The following is a 20,742-nucleotide window of genomic DNA, read 5'->3' on the forward strand; positions in this document are numbered from 1 at the left end:
TTAAGTTCTTTACCAAGGCCTTTGAAGTGTATGCTTAGATTGGATAAACTGGATTTGCCGCACATTAGAGTTGAGGTTTTTAGGGTGGTTTTGTTTGTTATTTGTTGGGTGGGTTGGTATTTGATGTTTTGTTTAACTATGGTATTCGTCCACCATAAGTGAGGCTTTTGAAGAAAGTACGGAGGTTCTGCTGAACAAAAAAAAAAAAAAAACAACGGAAACATAGTTAAAGCAGTTTATTTGGAAGGTCTTGAGATTTAAATAGAGACAAAAAGTAAAACAGAAAGTACATATTAGAGTAGAGACACAAATCCCCCTAAACTAAAACCTTTGAACTATATCACGACCATTTCAACTGCTAAAAAGCGTTCCAAAATCATTGCAAATTATACATAAACACACATGAATACATGAATACATAGAAGGATGTATTCATGTAAGGATGGATGCTTACATAATTCATCAACATGAATTGATCACCATCCCAACTCCAAACCCAAGACCTTCATCCAAGATCAGGAACAGTGAAATGCTCATCATCATCATCAGCTGCAAATCCGATTCTAGGCTTCTTGTAGGGCATGCTGGATTTAGTGGGTCTGTATGAGTTGAAGTTGCTTGGCTGTGACATTGGAAGCTGAGGAACTTCAGCTGCTGCTAAAGCCTCCTGAGGAAATTGCTCACCAAAGAGGCCCATGTCTGCTAACCATTCAAATTCTCCCAACTCAAGTGGCTCTTTCTGCACATTAGAGCAAACAAGAATCCCATACAAAAGCAAGTGTGGTTAGCAGGGCAAATCCAAATCATATATTTTTTTAGAAGCACTAGAATAAATCATTCAAGTTCTGAAAATTGGACATGTGCCTACCTCGAAATGAAGTCCCCAGAACTTTAAAGACCCAATTTTAGGACTCATTAACTTAGCTTTAGCCCATTTTAAGTAAAAAATAGAATGATGATTTTAACTATATTTGAATCAGATTGTCTTTAGTACTGCCCTCATTTGTTTTGATGACAAAAGTTGAGCATTTTAATTCATTTGCTAGCATCATTAACATAGCGATATAAGCTTCTTATCCTGTAGATTTACGAAGTGAAACATTTTGCTTCTTTGATCTTCCTTCGAACTCGTAACATTCTTCCTGGGCCTTAAGTTCACTCGAGTTATGAAACACGGTATTACTGAGAGCTTCCATCAAAAAGCGTTTTACATTGGTCTAATTCCCATTTTCTAATGCTAACTTCATATGTTGTTGATGATTTATATACCACACTTTTGAGCTATGTGAACCACAAAGACAGAAAAAGTTCTATGATAATACATTCTACATTCTACATATATTTTCATCCACTTCTTCAAAAGAAAATTTTCAAAAAAAGAAAAAAGAAAAAAGAAAAAGAAAAATTAAAATCTCCTTAGCTTCTTCTAGCAATGTGATCCTCAAGTTTTCTATTCTTATAACTCATTATGAAGAAACTCACATCTAAAATTACGAAGCAATAATATGTTGACTTCCAATAAATCTCTTTTACCTTATCAGAGGATTCAAGATCAGAAAAATGTAGAAACTCATCTACAGCCCAAGGAGATGTGGCAGTAGAAGCTTGCCGTGTGGGCATTTTCATTGGAATCTGTGGCTTATTCTGATTTGGTGGCTCCAAGCAGCTCTTATCAGTGTCCTTGTTACAACTGGAGCTCAAAGCCACACGAATTCCAGTGGCCAGGAACCGCTGATGGTTTGCTGAAAGGCTACCAGCTGAATGAATTGGTTCATCACAATCCTGACAAAAGAGGGCTCTGTCTTCCACGCAGAAAATGAATGCTGCCTTATCCTGTTTTATCAAAAGAAATGAATGAGAGAGAGAGAGAGAGAGAGAGAGAGGAATACGAGCAATAAACATTTGAAGAACATTAATTTGTCGCCACATAATCAACACTGCCATAGAGATTGTAGAAATAGCTTTGTTGTGATAACTTGCTGCACCTACTACAAATGTATTGTCCATTTTAGGGAACTACGTTTTTTTTTTCGATTACCCTTTCATTGTTTTAAATCTCTTCCTCTGGTCCAACTATTTTTTTAGTCCGCATTGGTCCAAGTATCAGGTCTTTGTCTAGTGTAAGCATCAGAACCTGATTGCATTGGGCTTTGGATTTGTTAGTGTTGAGAGGTTGATGACTATTTTTTCTATTTCTTGTTTGGCTCAACAAACTGGTATAATATTTTAACAGAACAATTAAGATATCCATTCATACCCTCAACTCTCTGAGAAAGCATGGTCTCCCCAGAACTCCCAGTTGTAATTACAGCAGCCGTAGAGCACATCCAATGCACATCTAGTTTTATCATCCATCCCAAATGAAGCAGTGAAGGCAACCCACACATCCAATGCACATCTACTTTTATCATTCATCCCAAATGAAGCAGTGAAACAATCCAAAGCCACACTTAATCCATCAGCATTTGTAGCATGTGTTTCCTTATCAAAGTCAGTTCCAACTAAAGCAGAAACATGCATTCTGTGATGTAAATGAAGTTGGCATCATTGTGTCATCATCACTATATTTGCTTAGTAAATAGCAATTGATTGTGACCACAAAGTTTCTGGCATATTCTGCATGGCATTTCTACAATTAGGTCCTTTTGGGTTAATCATCTAGCAGTTTGTGTAGAAGATCGTGTGGGCTTCTCTTTCTATGGTTGTCTTTCACGGGTATCTCACTTTTAGCAAATGATATCAACAAACTCATGTAAAATGTTCCAGTAAATTGCATAAACGCACTCCTATCAAGTATAAACCTCTTCACAACAAATTTACAAGAAAAAAGGTACCAACTTTTGAAAATCAGCGACAATAACGATGGGTTTTGATACACAAAATATCCCATTTCATCTCATCTTATCATTATAACTTTCCCACATTTCCGTATAAAAGTATAATAAACAATTCAACCTTTTCAAATTTCAAAATAAAAATAATACTAAAAAATTATATTTTAACAATATTTTATTCAACTTTCAATAAAACATCTCATCTCATCTGTTTATCCAAGATTCCAAACCCATAACACATTTAGAGATCTATTTCTGCTATATATCGAAATAAATCCATGTCACGTAATGACAACAACAAATTAAGCCTGAAGAGAAGGGTTCATGTAGACACATGCTGCACTAAATTTTAGTGCTCAATCTATGCTCTTTCTCACAAAGCACCTTGATCTTAGTAGTTTGACATTAACTATATATTGCTTAAGTTTTTGGGTGAATGACTGATCTCTTGTGGTCCTTTCAAGTCAAGCCTTCCATCAGCGAACGAGAAGCCAGAAGTCGCTCAAAAAACTTATTTCTTAAACTTCTTGACTTCATTTTGAAAGGATAGTTGACAACTTTCAAATAGTTTGGGCTTGGTAAACTTTGAACCAAAGATCTGCCAAAAACCCCACCCCAGCCTACTCAAATTTCAGATGTTGCGGCTTCACATGTACTAATTTATAACAACCAACACATGCACAGATAAACTAAATACACCAACAAATCTGCAGCATAAAAGGTATGGAACTATCAATATAAATGATTATAGAGAAAATATATTAGAGAAAAACGAGGATTTAGGAGCTGAATTACCTGGCAGATGTCACATCTCGGGAGCTTGTTGGAGAGGCATTGGAGGAGAAGCCTCTGGTGCTTACTTGCGAGCTTATTCGCGGCATGAACTTCAACGTCGCATTTTGCACACAGGGCGGCCTCGTCTGCGCAGCAAATAACTGTTGCCGGAGCTTTCTCACACACATCACACTGAATTTTCATCTTTCTCTTTCTGATCCCCCCTCCTCCACTAATCTTTTCAATTTCTTCCTAGGATTTTTGGTAATATATGTATGTGTATAAATATACCCACCTCCTTATATCTTTACTACTTTGTTGCGAGAGAGAGCGAGAGACTGAGAGAGAGAGAGAGAGAGAGAGATTCCTTTGAAGATTCAAGTGCCACCCAGATATAGAACTGTTGATACAGAACCACCAACAGTGTCACGACACTGCATGTGGTGTTATCCCAGAAAATTTACAAGGAAAGGTAAGCCAAAGAAACAGTGATATAAAGGACTTTATTCTGGGAAACACTTCCAAACCCTTTAACAGAAAGCTCGAGCCACACCCAAAGTATGGTCAAGCATGCTGAAAGTTTGTCTAACAAAATGGGGAAAGAAAGAAAAAGAAAGAGAAAAGTCTGAGGACACAGGAAGAAATATAACGGGAAGTGTGTGTTGTAGAATGAAGAAGGGTGTAAGAGAGAGAAGAATCCGCAAGGAGGAGAGGCGCTTGGTGAGAGAGATCAGACTCCAGAGTGGGTGAGGTTGTGAAGATAAGGATTGGGATCTGACGAATCGGGAGGGGGAAAACTAGTGGAAGGAAGAAGCCCTCGTGGGGTCACCCTTCCCTGTTTCTGTGGCTTGGAGCCATTGGAAGCTACCGAGCTCTGCTGGCCACATACTTTTTTCTTCCCTACAGGTTTTTTTTTTTTTTTTTTTTTTTTTACATGATATTTAACGAGATGTTTAAAGCTAACGCTTCCTTTATTATAAATTAATTTAATATAATTTTTTAATGTAATTTTTATTTTAAAATTTTAAAAAATTAAATTATTTATTTTATTTTATATAAAAACTTAAAAAATTTATAATGATTAAATGTGAGATATTAGTGAAAAAAAACCGGTCTTAATTGAAGCTATGTTGTAGTTTAATTAAGGCTGTTCACCGACCTGAAAACACTCATTTTTGACCCGATCCGAATATGTTTTATGCCGATCCGGTAACCGATTATCTGTTAACCGATTATCCGAATTCTTCTTCTTATTCTTCTTTCTTATTTTTTTTTTTTTTTGGAGATTTCTCTCACTATCCTAGTTGGAAATCACAATCAAACCAACGCGATAATCATCTTAAAATTGATATCCGATGAAACCCAAAAAAGAAAGACAATGAAATAAGATACGAAAGAAAATGAAAGAAAGAAAATAGAACCCAATAGAAAAATCTAAAAAAATAAAATAAGAAAGACTTTCCTTCCCAAATGCTTGAAGAAATAGAGAGGAATAGAACTAGTTTCAAAAAGTAAGCCTGGTTGTATTGAGAAAGAGAGAGTTTCAGTACTTCACTCACTCATTACTCACTAGTTTTCTCAAATGTAGGTCCGTAACCCTTATTTGGCCCATAACATAAAATGCAGATCCTATGGAGGCACCTGGGTTTTTCAGAGTGCAGGAGTTTTCCAATGACTTTTCCAATGAAGACGCTGTCATTATCGACAGTACCATCGACAAGGCCACTAGAAACTCTATCGAATCCTCCAGTGTTACCGTCGTTGACAGCTGAAATCCTTAACTTTTTGAAAGAAGTGGGCTGAAAATCGAAATCAAAATAAGTTAAAATCAGGTAACGGGTAATACCCGTTTCCCATTTTAATAAAAAATGGGTCGGGTTTTCGGATCAGGTTAATCCGGAACTATGGGTCGGGTCGGATTTTCGGGTTCTTTGTTCAGTCCTAAGTTTAATGTATGAAAAATTCTATACATTAGTCATTATTTACTATTTTATACTCCAAATTTTATGAAAAATTACATCTTATAAAAAATATCCTCACATCCTATGAAAATAAAAATTATAAATATGAAATGTGAAAATAAATAGTAATTGATGTATAAAATTTCTATAATGTTGTTCATTTGTAGTGCAATCTTCATCGTCCAATCCAATATGTTCATCTTGGCATTTGGACAATCCAACGTAAAGTGTGCATGGGACGAAAGATCCTCAAATCTTCGTGTGTTTTAGTAAAAAGAAATGTATTAAGAAAAGTGAGAAGGGTTTTAGAGTTACAAGGGTGGTGGACCCGGTGCGTTTGAAAAGAGGAAACAGTGGGAGGGACGAAGAGAGTCTTAAAACTTCACAGGAAACCAACCCATAAGCTTACTGTTAATGTCAAAAATTGTACAATAGTTCGAAAAAGAAGAAAGAGTCATCCTCGACTCACGAGATGATTTGGAAGTTGATACGGTACAATTCGCGTTCATCCATACGATAAATAATAAATAAGCAAAAGGGAGACACAAGAATTTACGTGGTTTGATATAAAAGCCTACGTCTACAGGTTGTTGGGGGCAAAATCCACTATATCAGATGATGGTTTTACAATTTCTCATAACCTCACATATCGCTCAATACAAAGGAGAATTTAGTCTCAGGAGAGTCCCTTTAAAGAATTGGTGGAGAGAGCTATTAGATTTGTGGAGGAGTTGCACCTTATATAAAGGTTATTTCCTTGGAGTGATAGAGCTCATTTTACCTTGTGAAGCATTTTCCTTTTAGGAGTCTAAGTCTTGTGAAGCTTTTTCCTTTCAGGAGTCTAAGGCAACTTCTTTGTCTTATCTCTTTTATGTCTTATCTATTTCTTGTCTTATCTCTTGGTTTTATCTCTTCCTTTAATGATAGGTTTCTAAACAGTTTGACCCAGTTAATTTAGTCCCTAACAGATGCCTCGATTCTTAAGGTCAACTTGTTTATCAAGAAGGCATTGAGAGTCTTCAAGTCAACTGTGATGAAGGTAACCTGCAGAAAAAGAAATTTCGGTAGCTAGTTCATAGTTTTTTACTGTTATACAATGGAGATCTCCATGAGTGGTCCTCAAGAAGAAATTGTAAAATTTGTAATAAAGGCCTTCGAGGATGGGCTTTTGTGAAGTTTGTTTGTAAGAACGTTTGCGTAATGATTGTATGTGAATGTTTATCGTTAGTAAAGTGCGTATATTTTCATGCTCGATGATCATTTTTGGTGGCCTGATTGGATTTTGCCCCGTGCTGTATTTTTTGTTGGTGTTTTTCCGTTTTGATGTGGATGTAAGAGTTTATTTATAATAACCCGCGCTTAAGTGGTTAGGTTGCCCGTCGACCCCCTCAGATCCATCTTATGTTGTTGCTGAGCCTGTCGAATCGTTCCTGAAGGACACCAGCGCGAGGCTGTTATAGAGCTTGGAAGCTCATTCCCGAAGGTAACCCGCTAGCAGCTGTTGTAGTGATGTAGGTGTTAACAGGAGATCACCTCAACTATTTTACCTTTAAATTTGAGGCTAGTGAGAGATCCCTCGACCACATCACCTTTGGCGAGAAGGAGTTAACAGGAGATCACATCTACCGTTTTACCTTGTAAATATGAGGTTAGTGGGAGATCACCTCGACCAAGTTTCCTTTGGCGAGAAGGAGTTAACGAGAGATTACCTCAACCTTTTTACCTTGTAAATTTGAGGCTAGTGAGAGATCTCTCAACCACATCACCTTTGGCGAGAAGGAGTTAACGGGAGATTACCTCGACCGTTTTACCTTGTAAGTATGAGGCTAGTGGGAGATCACCTTGACCACGTCACCTTTGGAGAGTAGGAGTTAACGGGAGATTATCTCGACTGTTTTACCTTATAAATATGAGGCTAGTGGGAGATCCCTTGACCACGTCACCTTTGGCGATAAAGAGTTAATGAGAGATCATCTCGACCACGTCACATTTGACGAGAAGGAGTTAACGGGAGATCAGCTCAATCGTTTTACCTTTAATTATTAGGCTAGCGGGTGAGTACCTTGACCGTGTAACCCTGGCGATGCGAGTGTAGCGACAGATGCCCTCGACTACGTAACTCTTGGCGATGGGCATAATGGGAGAGATCATCGACCGTGTAGCCTTGGTGAATAGGTATAGTGAGAGATGCCCTCGACCGCATAACTCTTGGCGATGGGCATAACGGGAGAGATCCTCGACCATGTAGCCTTGGTGAATAGGTATAGCGGGAGATGTCCTCGACTGTGTAACCTTGACAGGTGGAGTGTAGCGGAAGGATGACTCTACCACGTTGATGTTCAGGTTGAGCTCAACTGCTTTGTTGTAGTAGGAGATAAAACGCGGCCACACTCTGTGGCGGGAGCTAGAGATCTCCTTAAAATAAAAACCAAATTGGCTAGATTAAATAATCCAAATCACAAGCTTGAGGTTTGCAAACTTTGGATATCTCGCTTGAGTGTGGCGAAGGCTGGTGACCCATGGAATGCCTGTCGGCAGTCATGCTTTGGCATTGATGAAGGCTTGGGATGCCTGCGACACCAACAAAAACAAGGCCCAGGACGCCCACGATACCGAACAATCTATTTTGTTGAAGATAAATTGAGATGCACAAGTGGAGCCTAAGATCTGCTTCATTGTTGGTGCTTTGCGCCATACGATTCATTTCCAATGAAGTATGTTCCCACGACATATAGATGTCAAGTTTCTCGTGAAACCTTGAAGAGCTTCGTGGGAAAAATATTTTAAAAAATCAACTTCATTAGTAAAAATAAAATAACAAATTTGAAGGAGCCAAACTAGAGAAATTTGTCCTGATTGAGATCATTTGCTGCTGAATGATTTTTGCATGGGGAATTTGTTCATCCTTGAGCGCTTTTGTGGCAATGAAAATTATTCATCTTTGGCGCGTTCACTTTTGAGTCAACCAGCTTGACTTTCTTTCTTCTTCTTCTTCTTTTTTTGTTTTGTTTTATTTTGTTTTGTTTTTTTGTGAACTGCATCGTTGAGAAACACAAGGATGTCGTGCTGGAGATTTTGGATGATGTTGTTATATTGCATGACCTTTATCCCAAGGCGAGAAGGCATCTTTATCACTCAATATGAAGGTCTTGATTGCCTCACAGCTGTACCACTCGGCCCCATCAATGCGACAATTGCACGATTCAGTGGATGTAATTGGGCTTTCTCCGTGTAAACACGTGCACAAAATTCTTGATGACTTTCCAAACTTCACAACTTCATCTTGTGTCTTGTGTTGCCAACAACCTAGTTGGTGACAAAACCAACACAATTGGACCCAATTGAGGGTTGTTGCAGCAGCGCTTGAGATGAATAAATCCCAGAATCAAGTAACCCAAGGTTATCCTGGAACCGGTTTTCGCAATGGCCACGATGTCTCTACTTTGAAGAGCGATCGGCCATGATTGTGCCTGAATCGGAGTTGGGGCAGAGAACCTAGCATTGTGTACTTGGAACAAGCAAAAAACCCAACAACCCAGAGAGGTACTAGCTCATTTCACACAAATTAGAAGGAAATATCAGACCAAACAGTAAACATAATTGATAAGAGAACCTCCAAACTACTAGTTCTCTCCTCTCTTTCTCTCACTGTTAAGAGAGAGATTGAAAAGGTTTTCCTTTTCTGACTTTTGTAGATATTGCGATTTGCATGTGTTCACGTGATAGTTGATGTGTGAAAATCAAGTTGAAGTTTGCAAAGAATCCCACAGAGATATATATATATATATTATATCTGATATTTTTTTAACTGTTAATGCCAAAAATAGTACAACAAACTGGAAAGGAAAAAAGAGTCATCCTCAACCCACCAAATGATTTGGACGTCAATACGATACAATTCACATTCATCCATACGATAAATAATAAATAAGCAAATAAAATAAATAAAGGAAGACACAAGAATTTACGTGATTCGGCATAAAAGGTTACGTCTACGGGTTGTTGGGAGCAAAATCCACTATATCAGATGATGGTTTTATAATTTCTTATCACCTCACATATCGCTCAATATAATGAGAGAATTTAATCTCAGGAGAGTCCCTCTAGAGAATTGGTGGAGAGAGCCTGTTAGATTTGTGGAAGAGCTGCTCCTTATATAGAGGTTATTTCTTTGGAGTGATAGAGCCTAATTTACCTTGTGAAACCTTTTTTCTTTTAGGAGTCTAAGTCTTGTAAAGCCTTTTCTTTTTAGGAGTCTAAGTCTTGTGAAGCCTTTTCCTTTTAGGAGTTTGAGCTAACTTCTTTGTCTTATCTCTTTCATGCCTTATCTCTTAGTTTTATCTCTTCCCTTAGTGATAGGTTTCCAAAGAGTTTGACCCAGTCAATTTAGTCCCTAACACTTACAATCATATGTTTGATTTGGATAAATAGTAGTAAAATTATTTATGAATAGTAATAAAATAATAATAAATACTTTGTGAATAATAATTGTTGAAACAGAGAATTCTGGAGAATCATAGAAGTGTATATTTCTGTGTGTATCAAACTATACAAATGAGGCATATAGATAGTTGAATATGGCCAAAGCAAATAAGAAAATACAACTCAAAGGAAAGATTCTAACCTAACATAATTACAGGAAATTAAGGATATGATCTAATATTCTAAGTATATTCTAAGATACAAATATATACACTAACATCCCCCTTAAACTCTTGGTGGCAAAGTGAACTGGAGTTTGGAAACAAGATCACCAAGCCGACCAAGTGGATGTGATTTCGCAAAAATGTCAACAAGATTATCTTCAGAAGAAACTGAGTGCAACTGGAAGACACCATGTTGAAAATGGTTGCAGATGAAGTGAATCAATTTTAGTATGTTTGGTACGCTTGTGAAACACATTATTGTGCGTAATTTGGATGGCACTACGATTATCAGAGTGAAGAGGAGAACTTATTGATTGAGGAACACCCATATCTTTCAGAAGCCAGCGTAACCACAATAGTTCAGATGTCGTATTAGCATGGGCACGATACTCAGCCTCAGTACTGGAACGGGGAACAACGGATTGTTTCTTACCAAGTACCAAGTAAGAAACAATAGCTAGTGGTGGAGTGACGATTAGTGGGATCACTAGCCCAATCTGCATTAGAATAGGCTTGGAGCTCCAGAGAGGAGTGGGATGAGAAGTGCAGATCATGAAATACAGTACCCTTGATGTAGCATAACATTCGAAGAACCGCAGCAAAATGGGTCGATCGAGGCGCACTCATAAATTGACTGACCAGATCAACAACATATGAAATATCAGGCCTGGTGACAGTAAGATACTCAAGTGGACTAGTGACTATCTTGTTATTTGTCAACCTAGCTTTGAAAAGTAAATCAGAGGCATGTGATTACAACATGTAGAATTAAAAAACCAAGGAGATGTACCTAAGGTGACAAACAAAGCACTAGAAGACTGAAATAAAACCTGATGAATTAATGCCTCAATGTCAACAATAGTGAGAGTAGTGGAAACTAAAGAAGGCTCAGTAGCAGACTCAAGAGCAAAAGGAGCAGTTGGAGTCACTGCAGCAGCTTGCAACAAGGGGGCCCGAGACTAATTTTTTTTTCTGCAATTTACGACATTCCGTAACAAAGTGACCAGGACGTTTGCAGTATTTGTAGAAGATAGTCTTTGAAGACTGAGAAGGAAAATGCCCCAAGGCTGGAGAAGACCCAAAGGTAGTCTTAGGGATGGCAACAACAACTGAATCCTGAGTTTGCATCTTCATGATTGAACGACGATTCTCTTATGAGATAAGTTCAGTAACTGCAATCTCAAGAGAGGGAAGATGTGTGAGATGCAAAAGAGATGCTCGAGTAGATTAAAAATCCTCAAGAAGTGCCATCATAAAATGCATAAATTTGCGATGATCACGGTAAGTTGCAAACAACTCAATGTCTTCAGAACATTTGAGTTGAGGATCTGCAGCAGATAACTGTTCCCAAAGATTATTAACTTGAGAATAGAAATCAGCAATGGACTGACCTGATTCCTGACGCATTTGATAAAACTTAGTCTCAAGCTGGAACTACAACGAAGCATCATGAGTGCATTTATATCGTTTAGTAAGAAAATCCCAAGTAGCTTTAGCATTACCAAGCTTAGGAAGTAGGCTATGGATGGATGAACCAAGACAAGATTTTATAGTGAATACTATGCCAATTTTCAAGCCAGCATGCAAAAACATCAAAACTCTCACCATCTTGTTGCTTGGGTGCAAGAATATCACCAGAAACATAGCGCCACAATTTTCATCCTCTAAGAAAAACTTCCATATTTTGGACCCACATATTATAATTAGAGGCATCTAAAATATTATCAATAGGACAAACAATTGTGTCAAGGTTGGGAGAGGTGTGAGACATACTGCCGATCAATGGTCAAGGACAACGGTCAATTATGTTGGCCCAAGTGGGCCTGGACTGTGAATGGGCTGGGCCAAAAATCAAAAGCTAAAAAAAAAAAGGATCTTACTTGAAACGGGTTGGATGGGTTGGCTTGAAATAGGCTGGGCTGCAGGAGTGAGGTGTGGCGCATGAGGTATATGGGGGCGACACACAGAATGTTGGAATGGCATGTGGGGGTGCGTGCAGCAGCAGAATGAGAAGCGTTTGACACAGAGAAGCCGATAAAATTCTCAGGACTCCTTCTATGATCTGATTTGACAAAAATCTGAGTGAAAACCAAACGTAAATTCATAATAAGCCTATTGTCAAGTGCAAAGAAAGCCAATTGCTGATGTTGAAGAAAGAAACACTAGATGAATGTCTTGCATGGACAAAAAACTCAAAATGGTGGATATGATGCCATGTTGAAACAAAGAGAATTATGGAGAATCATAGAAGTGTATATTTTGTGTGCATCAAGCTATACAAAGGAGACCTATATATAGTTGAATATGACCAAAGCAAATAAGGAAATACAACTAAAAGGAAAGATTCTAACCTAGCATAATTACAGGAAATTAAAGATATGATATATTATTCTAGGTATATCCTAATATACAAATATATACACTAACAATAATGAATGATAATAAAGTAGATTGTCGTTTTTCCAAATAAGTCCAATCTGTTTGGCTCCTTTTTCACCCATTTTAGCATAGAGTAATGAAAAACGCACCCCTTTTAGCATAGACTAACCGTAAATACACCGCATAGATTTGACCGAAAGGCAGTATATGGGGTATTTTCTGACCTAGAAGAGAAAAACAATGATAAAAAATACCAAAATCTATAGACATAAAGAAAATAAGGGTATATAGAGAGTAGAGTTGGAGCAGGGTAGAGAGAAGTGAGAGAAACTTTCAAAGAGCCTTATTTAATAATCTACTTGAGCTTATAAACAGAGCTAAAAAAAGAACTCATGTACACACGCTATGTAGTAGCGTACGTGTAAAGGACGTATGTCGTATTGAACGTATTACTATATTTTTTGTATGGTAAATATAAATTTTAAGATGTATATTAATTATAACAGTAAGTGTGATAAATGAAAAGGACGTTCTGCTTACTTGGGAGTTTTTGGTTCTTGTTTCAACTTACAAGTTCTGTTATCTTGAATTTGCCCATTGTGGGCATTCTTTCCGTCCGTAATGGCAGATGATATATTATGTAATATTGACAAGTTGCAGTTGTCTGTGGTTGAATCTGAGAAGATTGAGGTTACCGAATCTTTTCCTGAATTTAGAATGGTGCAGACTGAGGGTTGTTTATTTTTCAGACTTCGGACAAGGAAATTTGTTAATAAGGTGGCTTTTAAGAATATGATGCAAATGGTTTGGAATCCGAAGGTAGTCAAGTTCTTTGATCTTAATGCTCGTGTTCTTCGACATGGACTATGAATTTTTGATAAAAGTGTCTTATTGATGCAGAATTATAATGAAAATTGTCAAATTTCTACTTTGTGCTTACATTATGCATCTTTCTGGATTCGGCTTTATGATTTGCGTTTGAATTGTATGAATCAGTTGGTAATCCGTATGATTGGTAATTCTATTGGAGAAATGGAGGATATAGATTTACCAGAATCAATGCCGGCATGGGGAGAATTTTGTAGAGTCCAAATTAAATTGGAAATCTGTTTGCCCCTTCCAGGAATTAAACGTCTGTGTTTATGCAAATCTGAGACTTTTTGGATATATTTGAATTGGAAGTTATTGATGTAAGAGGATTTCGCCCCCACCAATCCTAGCGGGCCTGAGAATGGCAACCAAGGGAACAAGAACCAAATGCCTAGTCCAGAACAAGTAAAGTCACCAACCCAGCTCATGGGTAAGCTCCTCTGGACGCAACCTGCATGAGGGAGCGTGTTGCAAGGGATGAGACTATTCAACTTGGAGATCTCTCGAATAGTGTCCAGCTCTTGAGTGTTTGTCCGTGTAGTGGGCGTAATGTACGGGAGACCCTTGATCCTTTAACATGAGGGACATTAACGGACCACCAAGGAAGTTAGCAGGGGTGAGGAAAATTGAAAAACCACGTCGCATTAATGGCACCACTACCCAAGCTATACACCACATTAATGACGCCGTTGCAGAGTCATACTGCATTAAATGACTCTGACAAAAGCAACAGTATGAAGGACATGGACTCCATGGGGGTAGACACAATTTATCCCCCAAACTTAGGGTATAAATAGCAAATCTCAGGTACGAGAAAACTTTCTGATCCATAAATGATATGAACTCCACCAACAATTGTGATGAAACCCGATAACAATGATGGCTTGGAACCCCAAGATCGTATTGACAAGATTTGTTGAGCCTTGACCAGTCACCCAACTAGATGAAAACCAAGACTACGAATGATTGAAAACGCCACACCAAGAAATCAGAATCAAGGTGATAAGTTCGGAGCTTGAACGCCACAAGATTAACTTGATAAGTTCAAAGAGTTCTTTGAAGAACCAAGAGGAACACAAGACCTCACAAAGACAAATAAGCTTCTGAAATTTCAAATCTGATATTAAAACTCGAAATAACCCCTCTATATACTTGGAACAACCTTCCAAGAATAGGAAAAGTCATAACTACAGCTTTAAAAGCAACACAAATATTAACATAACAAGTCTCACGATTTTTAGGCCTCTTGGACTTCTAGAGGCAGCCATAAATGACTAAATGACTAAATTTAATGTATTTCAGGTACCCAGGCAAGACCAAGTTCATTCACCTATTTAATATTCTTGAAACTTAACAAATTCACGTCCTTTAATGGACAGACCATTCACCATATTTCTACGTGCTAATTAGCCTCTTCAATTGCCTTGATGACATGGACTAAGTCTTGAATATTATTTGAGCCCATCTTGGTCTTTTTAGAATCAGCCCAATTCTCTTGGATTAGTCCATTTAGTGCTTCCTTGAAACGTTTGGCTCTAAGTCTTGTAATTGGGCCACTAGGAAGTGACAAAGGGTCTTGTGCAAATTCAGCTCCATTCCCACTTGTATGATCAGCATGTCCAGCTCCTTAGTTTGCATCATTCTCCCCCTCTTGAGAAGGATTTGTCCTCAAATCATCACCTACATCAAAAGGAGACAAATCAGCAACATTAAAACTTGCACTGACACCATACTCACCTGGTAAGTCAAGCTTGTAAGCATTATCATTGATGCGTTCTACTACTTGAAATGGCCCGTCACCTCGAGGTAGGAGTTTTGAACGCCGCTTCTCTGGAAAACGGTCATTCCTTAAGTGCAACCAAACCCAATCTCCTGGTTTAAACACTACCTTCTTGCGTCCCTTGTTGGCTTGATGGACATATTGTTTAGTCCTCCTTTCAATGTTCAGCCGTGCCTTTTCATGAATCATCTTTACAAATTCTGCCTTTTTTTTGCCATCTAAGTTCACACGTTCACTCAAAGGTAAAGAAGTTAAATCCAAAGGTGACAATGGGTTAAAGCCATAAACAATTTCAAATGGTGAAAACTTAGTTGCAGAATGTATACTTCTATCGTAAGCAAATTCAACATGTGGCAAACAATCTTCCCATGCTTTCAAGTTCTTTTTAATGATAGCACGCAACAAAGATGACAAAGTTCTATTTACTACTTCAGTTTGACCATCCGTTTGTGGATGACAAGTAGTAGAAAACAACAACTTAGTTCCCATCTTTCCCCACAAAGTCTTCCAAAAGTAACTCAAAAACTTTGCATCCCTATCAGAAACAATGGTCTTAGGCATACCATGTAACCTAACAATTTCTTTGAAGAACAAATCAGCTATATGTGATGCATCATCAGTTTTATGACATGCAATGAAGTGTGCCATCTTGGAAAATCTATCTACCACCACAAAAACTGAATCTCTCCCCTTCTTAGTCCTAGGTAAACCTAAAACAAAATCCATAGAAATATCAGTCAAAGGTTCACTAGGTATTGGCAAAGGGATGTACAAACCATGGGGTTTCAACTTAGACTTAGCCTGTTTACACGTGATACACTTCTCACAAATTCTTTCCACATCATGTTTCATATGAGGCCAAAAAAAATGTTCATGCAAAATTCCTAAAGTCTTAGCTACACCAAAATGACCCATCAAACCACCACCATGAGCTTCTCTCACAAGCAATTTGCACAAAGAACATATTGGCAAACACAGTTTATTTTCCCGAAACAAAAATCCATCATACCTATAAAACTTACCAAACGCCATTTTTTCACATGCATTAAACACATCACCAAAATCAGAATCTTGACCATACAATTCCTTAATGTATTCAAAGCCAAGCATTTTTGTATCTAAAATGGAAAGTAAGGCATACCTTCGGGACAATGCATCAGCCACCACATTTTCCTTACCTTGCTTATATCTGATCACATACGGAAATGTTTCAATGAATTCCACCCACTTGGCATGATGTTTGTTCAACCTTTGCTGTCCTTTCAAATGCTTCAAAGACTCATGATCTGTGTAAATCACAAACTCCTTTGGCCATAGATAGTGTTGCCAATTTTCCAAAGCCCTCACCAAGGCATACATCTCCTTATCATAAGTAGGGTAATTTAGGGCTGCCCCACTCAACTTTTCACTGAAATAAGCAATTGGACGGCCTTCTTGCATCAAAACAGCTCCAATACCTATGCCTAAAGCATCACACTCAATTTCAAAAGTTTTAGCAAAGTTAGGTAAAACAAGCAAAGGCGCATTAGTTAACTTTTCTTTGATCAGACTAAATGCCTTTTCTTGTTCTTTTCCCCACTTAAACGGCACATTTTTCTTAATGACTTCAGTAAGAGGGGCGGCTAAGCTACTAAAATCACGCACAAACCGTTTATAGAAGCTAGCTAAGCCGTGGAAACTCCTCACTTGGCTGACTGTTGTAGGCGTTGACCACTCTTGGATTACCTTCACATTTTCCTCATCCACCTCAATTCCTCTCTTACTAACAACAAAACCAAGAAACACAAGCTTATCCATGCAAAAGGTGCACTTTTTGAGGTTAGCAAACAACCTTTCTTTCCTTAGAATTTCCAAAACAGATTTCAAATTCATTACATGTTCTTCCAAATTTTTGCTATAGATCAGGATATCATCAAAATACACAACTACAAATCTGCCAATAAATGCTCGCAAAACATGGTTCATCAAACGCATAAATGTGCTCGGAGCATTAGTTAAACCGAAAGGCATCACTAACCACTCATACAAACCACATTTAGTCTTAAAAGTAGTTTTCTATTCATCACCTTCTTTCATCCTAATCTGATGATATCCACTCTTAAGATCAATTTTTGTAAAGACATAAGAACCATGCAATTCATCCAACATATCATCTAGTCTAGGAATGGGATGACGATACTTTACCGTTATGTTGTTGATGGCTCGGCAGTCAACACACATCCTCCATGTTCCATCCTTCTTAGGAACTAACAGCACCGGAACCGCACAAGGACTCATACTTTCACAGACAAACCCCTTCTCTAATAATTCACTTACTTGCCTTTTAAGTCCCTTGGTCTCCTCGGGATTACTCCTATAAGCAGGTCGGTTTGGAATTGATGCACCAAGTATGAAATCAATTTGATGTTCAGTCCCTCGGATTGGAGGTAAACCATAAGGTACCTCTTCAAGAAGGACATCTTCAAACTCCTGCAAAAAAGAAACAATATTGCTCGGCAAAGCACCGACGAGATCATTAGTACATAAAAGAGCCTCTTTGTACATGAGTACAATAAGGGGCTGGTGTGAAAATAATGCTCTCTTGATCTCACTTTTTTTTGCAATGTAATTGAATTTTTCCTCTCTTGCTCTCACTATAGCCGAAATCTTCTCTCTTTCTTTTTCACTCTGATCAATGTTTTTCTCTCATTTTTTTTGAAAGTCTTTTTTTTCAGTTTCGGCCTTCCTTTCCTTTTCCTTTTTTTTTTTTTCATTCGAACTTTGTAACTTTAATTGGTCCTCCCTGGCCTGTTTTGGAGTTAATGGCACAAGAGTAATAGGTTGCCTATTAAGAGTGAAGGAATACTTTTTTGTGAATCCATCATGCGTAACCCTCAGATCATACTGCCATGGTCTTCCCAACAGTAAATGGCATGCGTGCATAGAAACCACATCACAAAGCACCTTATCCTCATATTTGCCAATGGATAATGCCACCAACACTTGTCTTATCACCTTGATTTCCCCACATTCATTCAACCACTGAAGCCGGTAAGGTTGAGGATGTTTCAAGGTAGTTAAAGCCAATTTCTCCACCAAATAAGTGCTGGCTACATTTGTGCAACTCCCACCATCGATAATGACACTGCAAACTTTGTTATTTACAAAGCACCGAGTATGAAACAAGTTCTCCCTTTGGTTACTTTCTTCCTCCTTAACCTGCACATTGAGAACTCGCCTTGCAACCAATAAATCTCCAACCACAGCATTTTGCTCATCGTCAGCATCCTCCATAGATGGCATATCATCATTATCTACTTCTTCCTCATTTTCTGATTCAAGCTCTCCTTGGGCATTTATCACCATCACTCTCTTGTTTACACACTGGCTGGCTATATGTCTGCGCCCTTGACATTTAAAACACTTAATATCACGTGTTTTAGAACTTGAAGTCTCGATTGTACCTGAAGTAGTGGCGGTCTTTAAGTTGGCATTCTTAGAGGATTCAAATTTTGGCTTATTTTGTTGCTGCTCGTCCCTTTTTGGAGTTGTCTTCCACGAGCTGGTTGTAGTTATAGGCAGTCCCCTCCTAGCCAATCCCTTTCGTTTGAATCGTTCCTCCACCTTTATGGCTTGATGCACCATATTCGTCAACTCAACATAGTGCTGCATCTCGACTATATCCGCAATCTCACGATTTAAACCGTGCAAAAACCTAGCCATGGTGGCTTCCCGGTCCTCTTCTACATTAGCCCGGATCACAGCTACCTCCATCTCCTTGTAATACTCATCCACACTCTTAGATCCTTGAATTAACCTCTGTAATTTTTGATACAATCCCCTATAATAGTGGCTAGGTACAAAACGCTTCCTCATAAGCATTTTCATTTCCTCCCAAGTGTCCACGGGTGGCTCTCTATTCCTCCTCCTATTAATCAGTAATTGATCCCACCACACAATGGCATAATCGGTAAATTCAATTGCAGCCAACTTAACCTTCTTTATCTCTGAGTAGTTGTGACAATCAAAAACCATCTCCATTTTAGTTTCCCACTCCAAATAAATTTCACGATCATTTTTACCTTGAAAATATGGGATTTTAATCTTTATATTTCCTAAATCGTTATCCCTCCTAGGCCTACCCATCCTAGCTTCTCTATTTCTATACCCACGCTCAATCCTGCCTCGGTTCAAATATTGCTCATCAAACTCCTTCGACTCCGCCTCTCCATCAACATTCCGCCACGGACCACGCCCACCATGCTGCCTATTGTGGATGTCATGTTGCTGGCCCCTAGGAGTTTCCGCTTCTACCCTGTCCAACCTTTCGTGAATAGGTTCTAATTCAGCCCTCAACATACGCCTCATCTCCCCTAACATCGCTTGCATTTGGAGGTTTGGAACTGGAGGTTGTCGAAATTCTTCGGTTGTGTCTTCTTCTTGATTATTAGACATGTTTTAAAATCTGCAAAGAAAGTTAGAATCCTCACAAGCACTCCCTCACGTGTTTCACTCAAGAATTGATACACTTGCACTCGTGTTTTCACTCTAAACGACTTTTACCCTCATATGGTCTCACACACTCTTGCCTTTTTCCACTCTTCTGTGTCTTCTTTAGTTCTTAATCGAACTTCAAGAAACTCATTCAAAATAATCCAGCATCAATTCAGAAAATAAACAACCAAAACTCATCAAAAGTTCAAGTACTTGAAAAAGGTGAGATACAAGATTGAAAGGAAGAAGTTTTCTTACTGGAATCGTGTACCTTTTTTTTTTTTAATGTCTTTTTTTTTTCAGCAAAGAACAGGAAATAGAACGAAAATAAAAGATAGACAATCTTATCTTAGAACCAAAGCTCTGATACCAAAATGATATGAACTCCACCAACAATTGTGATGAAACCCAATAACAATGATGACTTGGAACCCCAAGATCGTATTGACAAGATTTGTTGAGCCTTGACCAGTCACCCAACTAGATGAAAACCAAGAATACGAAGGATTAAAAATGCCACACCTAGAAATCAGAATCAAGGTGATAAGTTTGGAGCTTGAACGCCACAAGATTAACTTGATAAGTTCAAAGAATTCTTTGAAGAACCAAGAGGAACACAAGACCTCACAAAGACAAATAAGCTTCTGAAATTTCAAATCTGATATTAAAACTCGAAATAACCCCTCTATATACTTGGAACAACCTTCCAAGAATAGGAAAAGTCATAACTACAGCTTTAAAAGCAACACAAATATTAACATAACAAGTCCCACGATTTTTAGGCCTCTTGGACTTCTAGAGGCAGCCAAAAATGACTAAATGACTAAATTTAATGTATTTCAGGTACCCAGGCAAGACCAAGTTCATTCACCTATTTAATATTCTTGAAACTTAACAAATTCACGTCCTTTAATGGACAGACCATTCACCATATTTCTACGTGCTAATTAGCCTCTTCAATTGCCTTGATGACATGGACTAAGTCTTGAATATTATTTGGCCCATCTTGGTCTTTTTAGAATCAG

General features: G+C 38.2%; 1 protein-coding gene and 1 pseudogene across 1 annotated transcript; both read right to left on the reverse strand.

The window, feature by feature from the left end:
- Positions 1-224: 224 nt before the first annotated feature.
- On the reverse strand, positions 225-3,939 carry LOC121254796 (B-box zinc finger protein 24-like). The gene is made up of 3 exons (XM_041154953.1): positions 3,630-3,939; positions 1,534-1,833; positions 225-739 (listed from the first exon to the last, which is right to left on the reverse strand). The coding sequence occupies exons 1-3, from the start codon at positions 3,810-3,812 to the stop codon at positions 506-508; spliced, it is 717 nt and encodes a 238-aa protein (XP_041010887.1). The 5' UTR covers positions 3,813-3,939; the 3' UTR covers positions 225-505.
- An 11,023-nt stretch (positions 3,940-14,962) lies between these two features.
- Positions 14,963-19,678, reverse strand: LOC121246574 (annotated as a pseudogene).
- Positions 19,679-20,742: the final 1,064 nt, after the last annotated feature.

The sequence above is a fragment of the Juglans microcarpa x Juglans regia genome, chromosome 1D (assembly GCF_004785595.1).
Source record: "Juglans microcarpa x Juglans regia isolate MS1-56 chromosome 1D, Jm3101_v1.0, whole genome shotgun sequence".
NCBI lineage: Eukaryota > Viridiplantae > Streptophyta > Magnoliopsida > Fagales > Juglandaceae > Juglans > Juglans microcarpa x Juglans regia.

Excerpts from the sequence above, each read along its gene's own strand:
- LOC121254796 (XM_041154953.1), bottom strand. The coding sequence starts at position 3,812 with ATGAAAATTCAGTGTGATGTGTGTGAGAAAGCTCCGGCAACAGTTATT. Across the intron at positions 1,834-3,629 it reads CGAGATGTGACATCTGCCAG|GATAAGGCAGCATTCATTTT; the intron begins GTAATTCAGCTC and ends TTGATAAAACAG. Across the intron at positions 740-1,533 it reads ATCTTGAATCCTCTGATAAG|AAAGAGCCACTTGAGTTGGG; the intron begins GTAAAAGAGATT and ends TCTAATGTGCAG.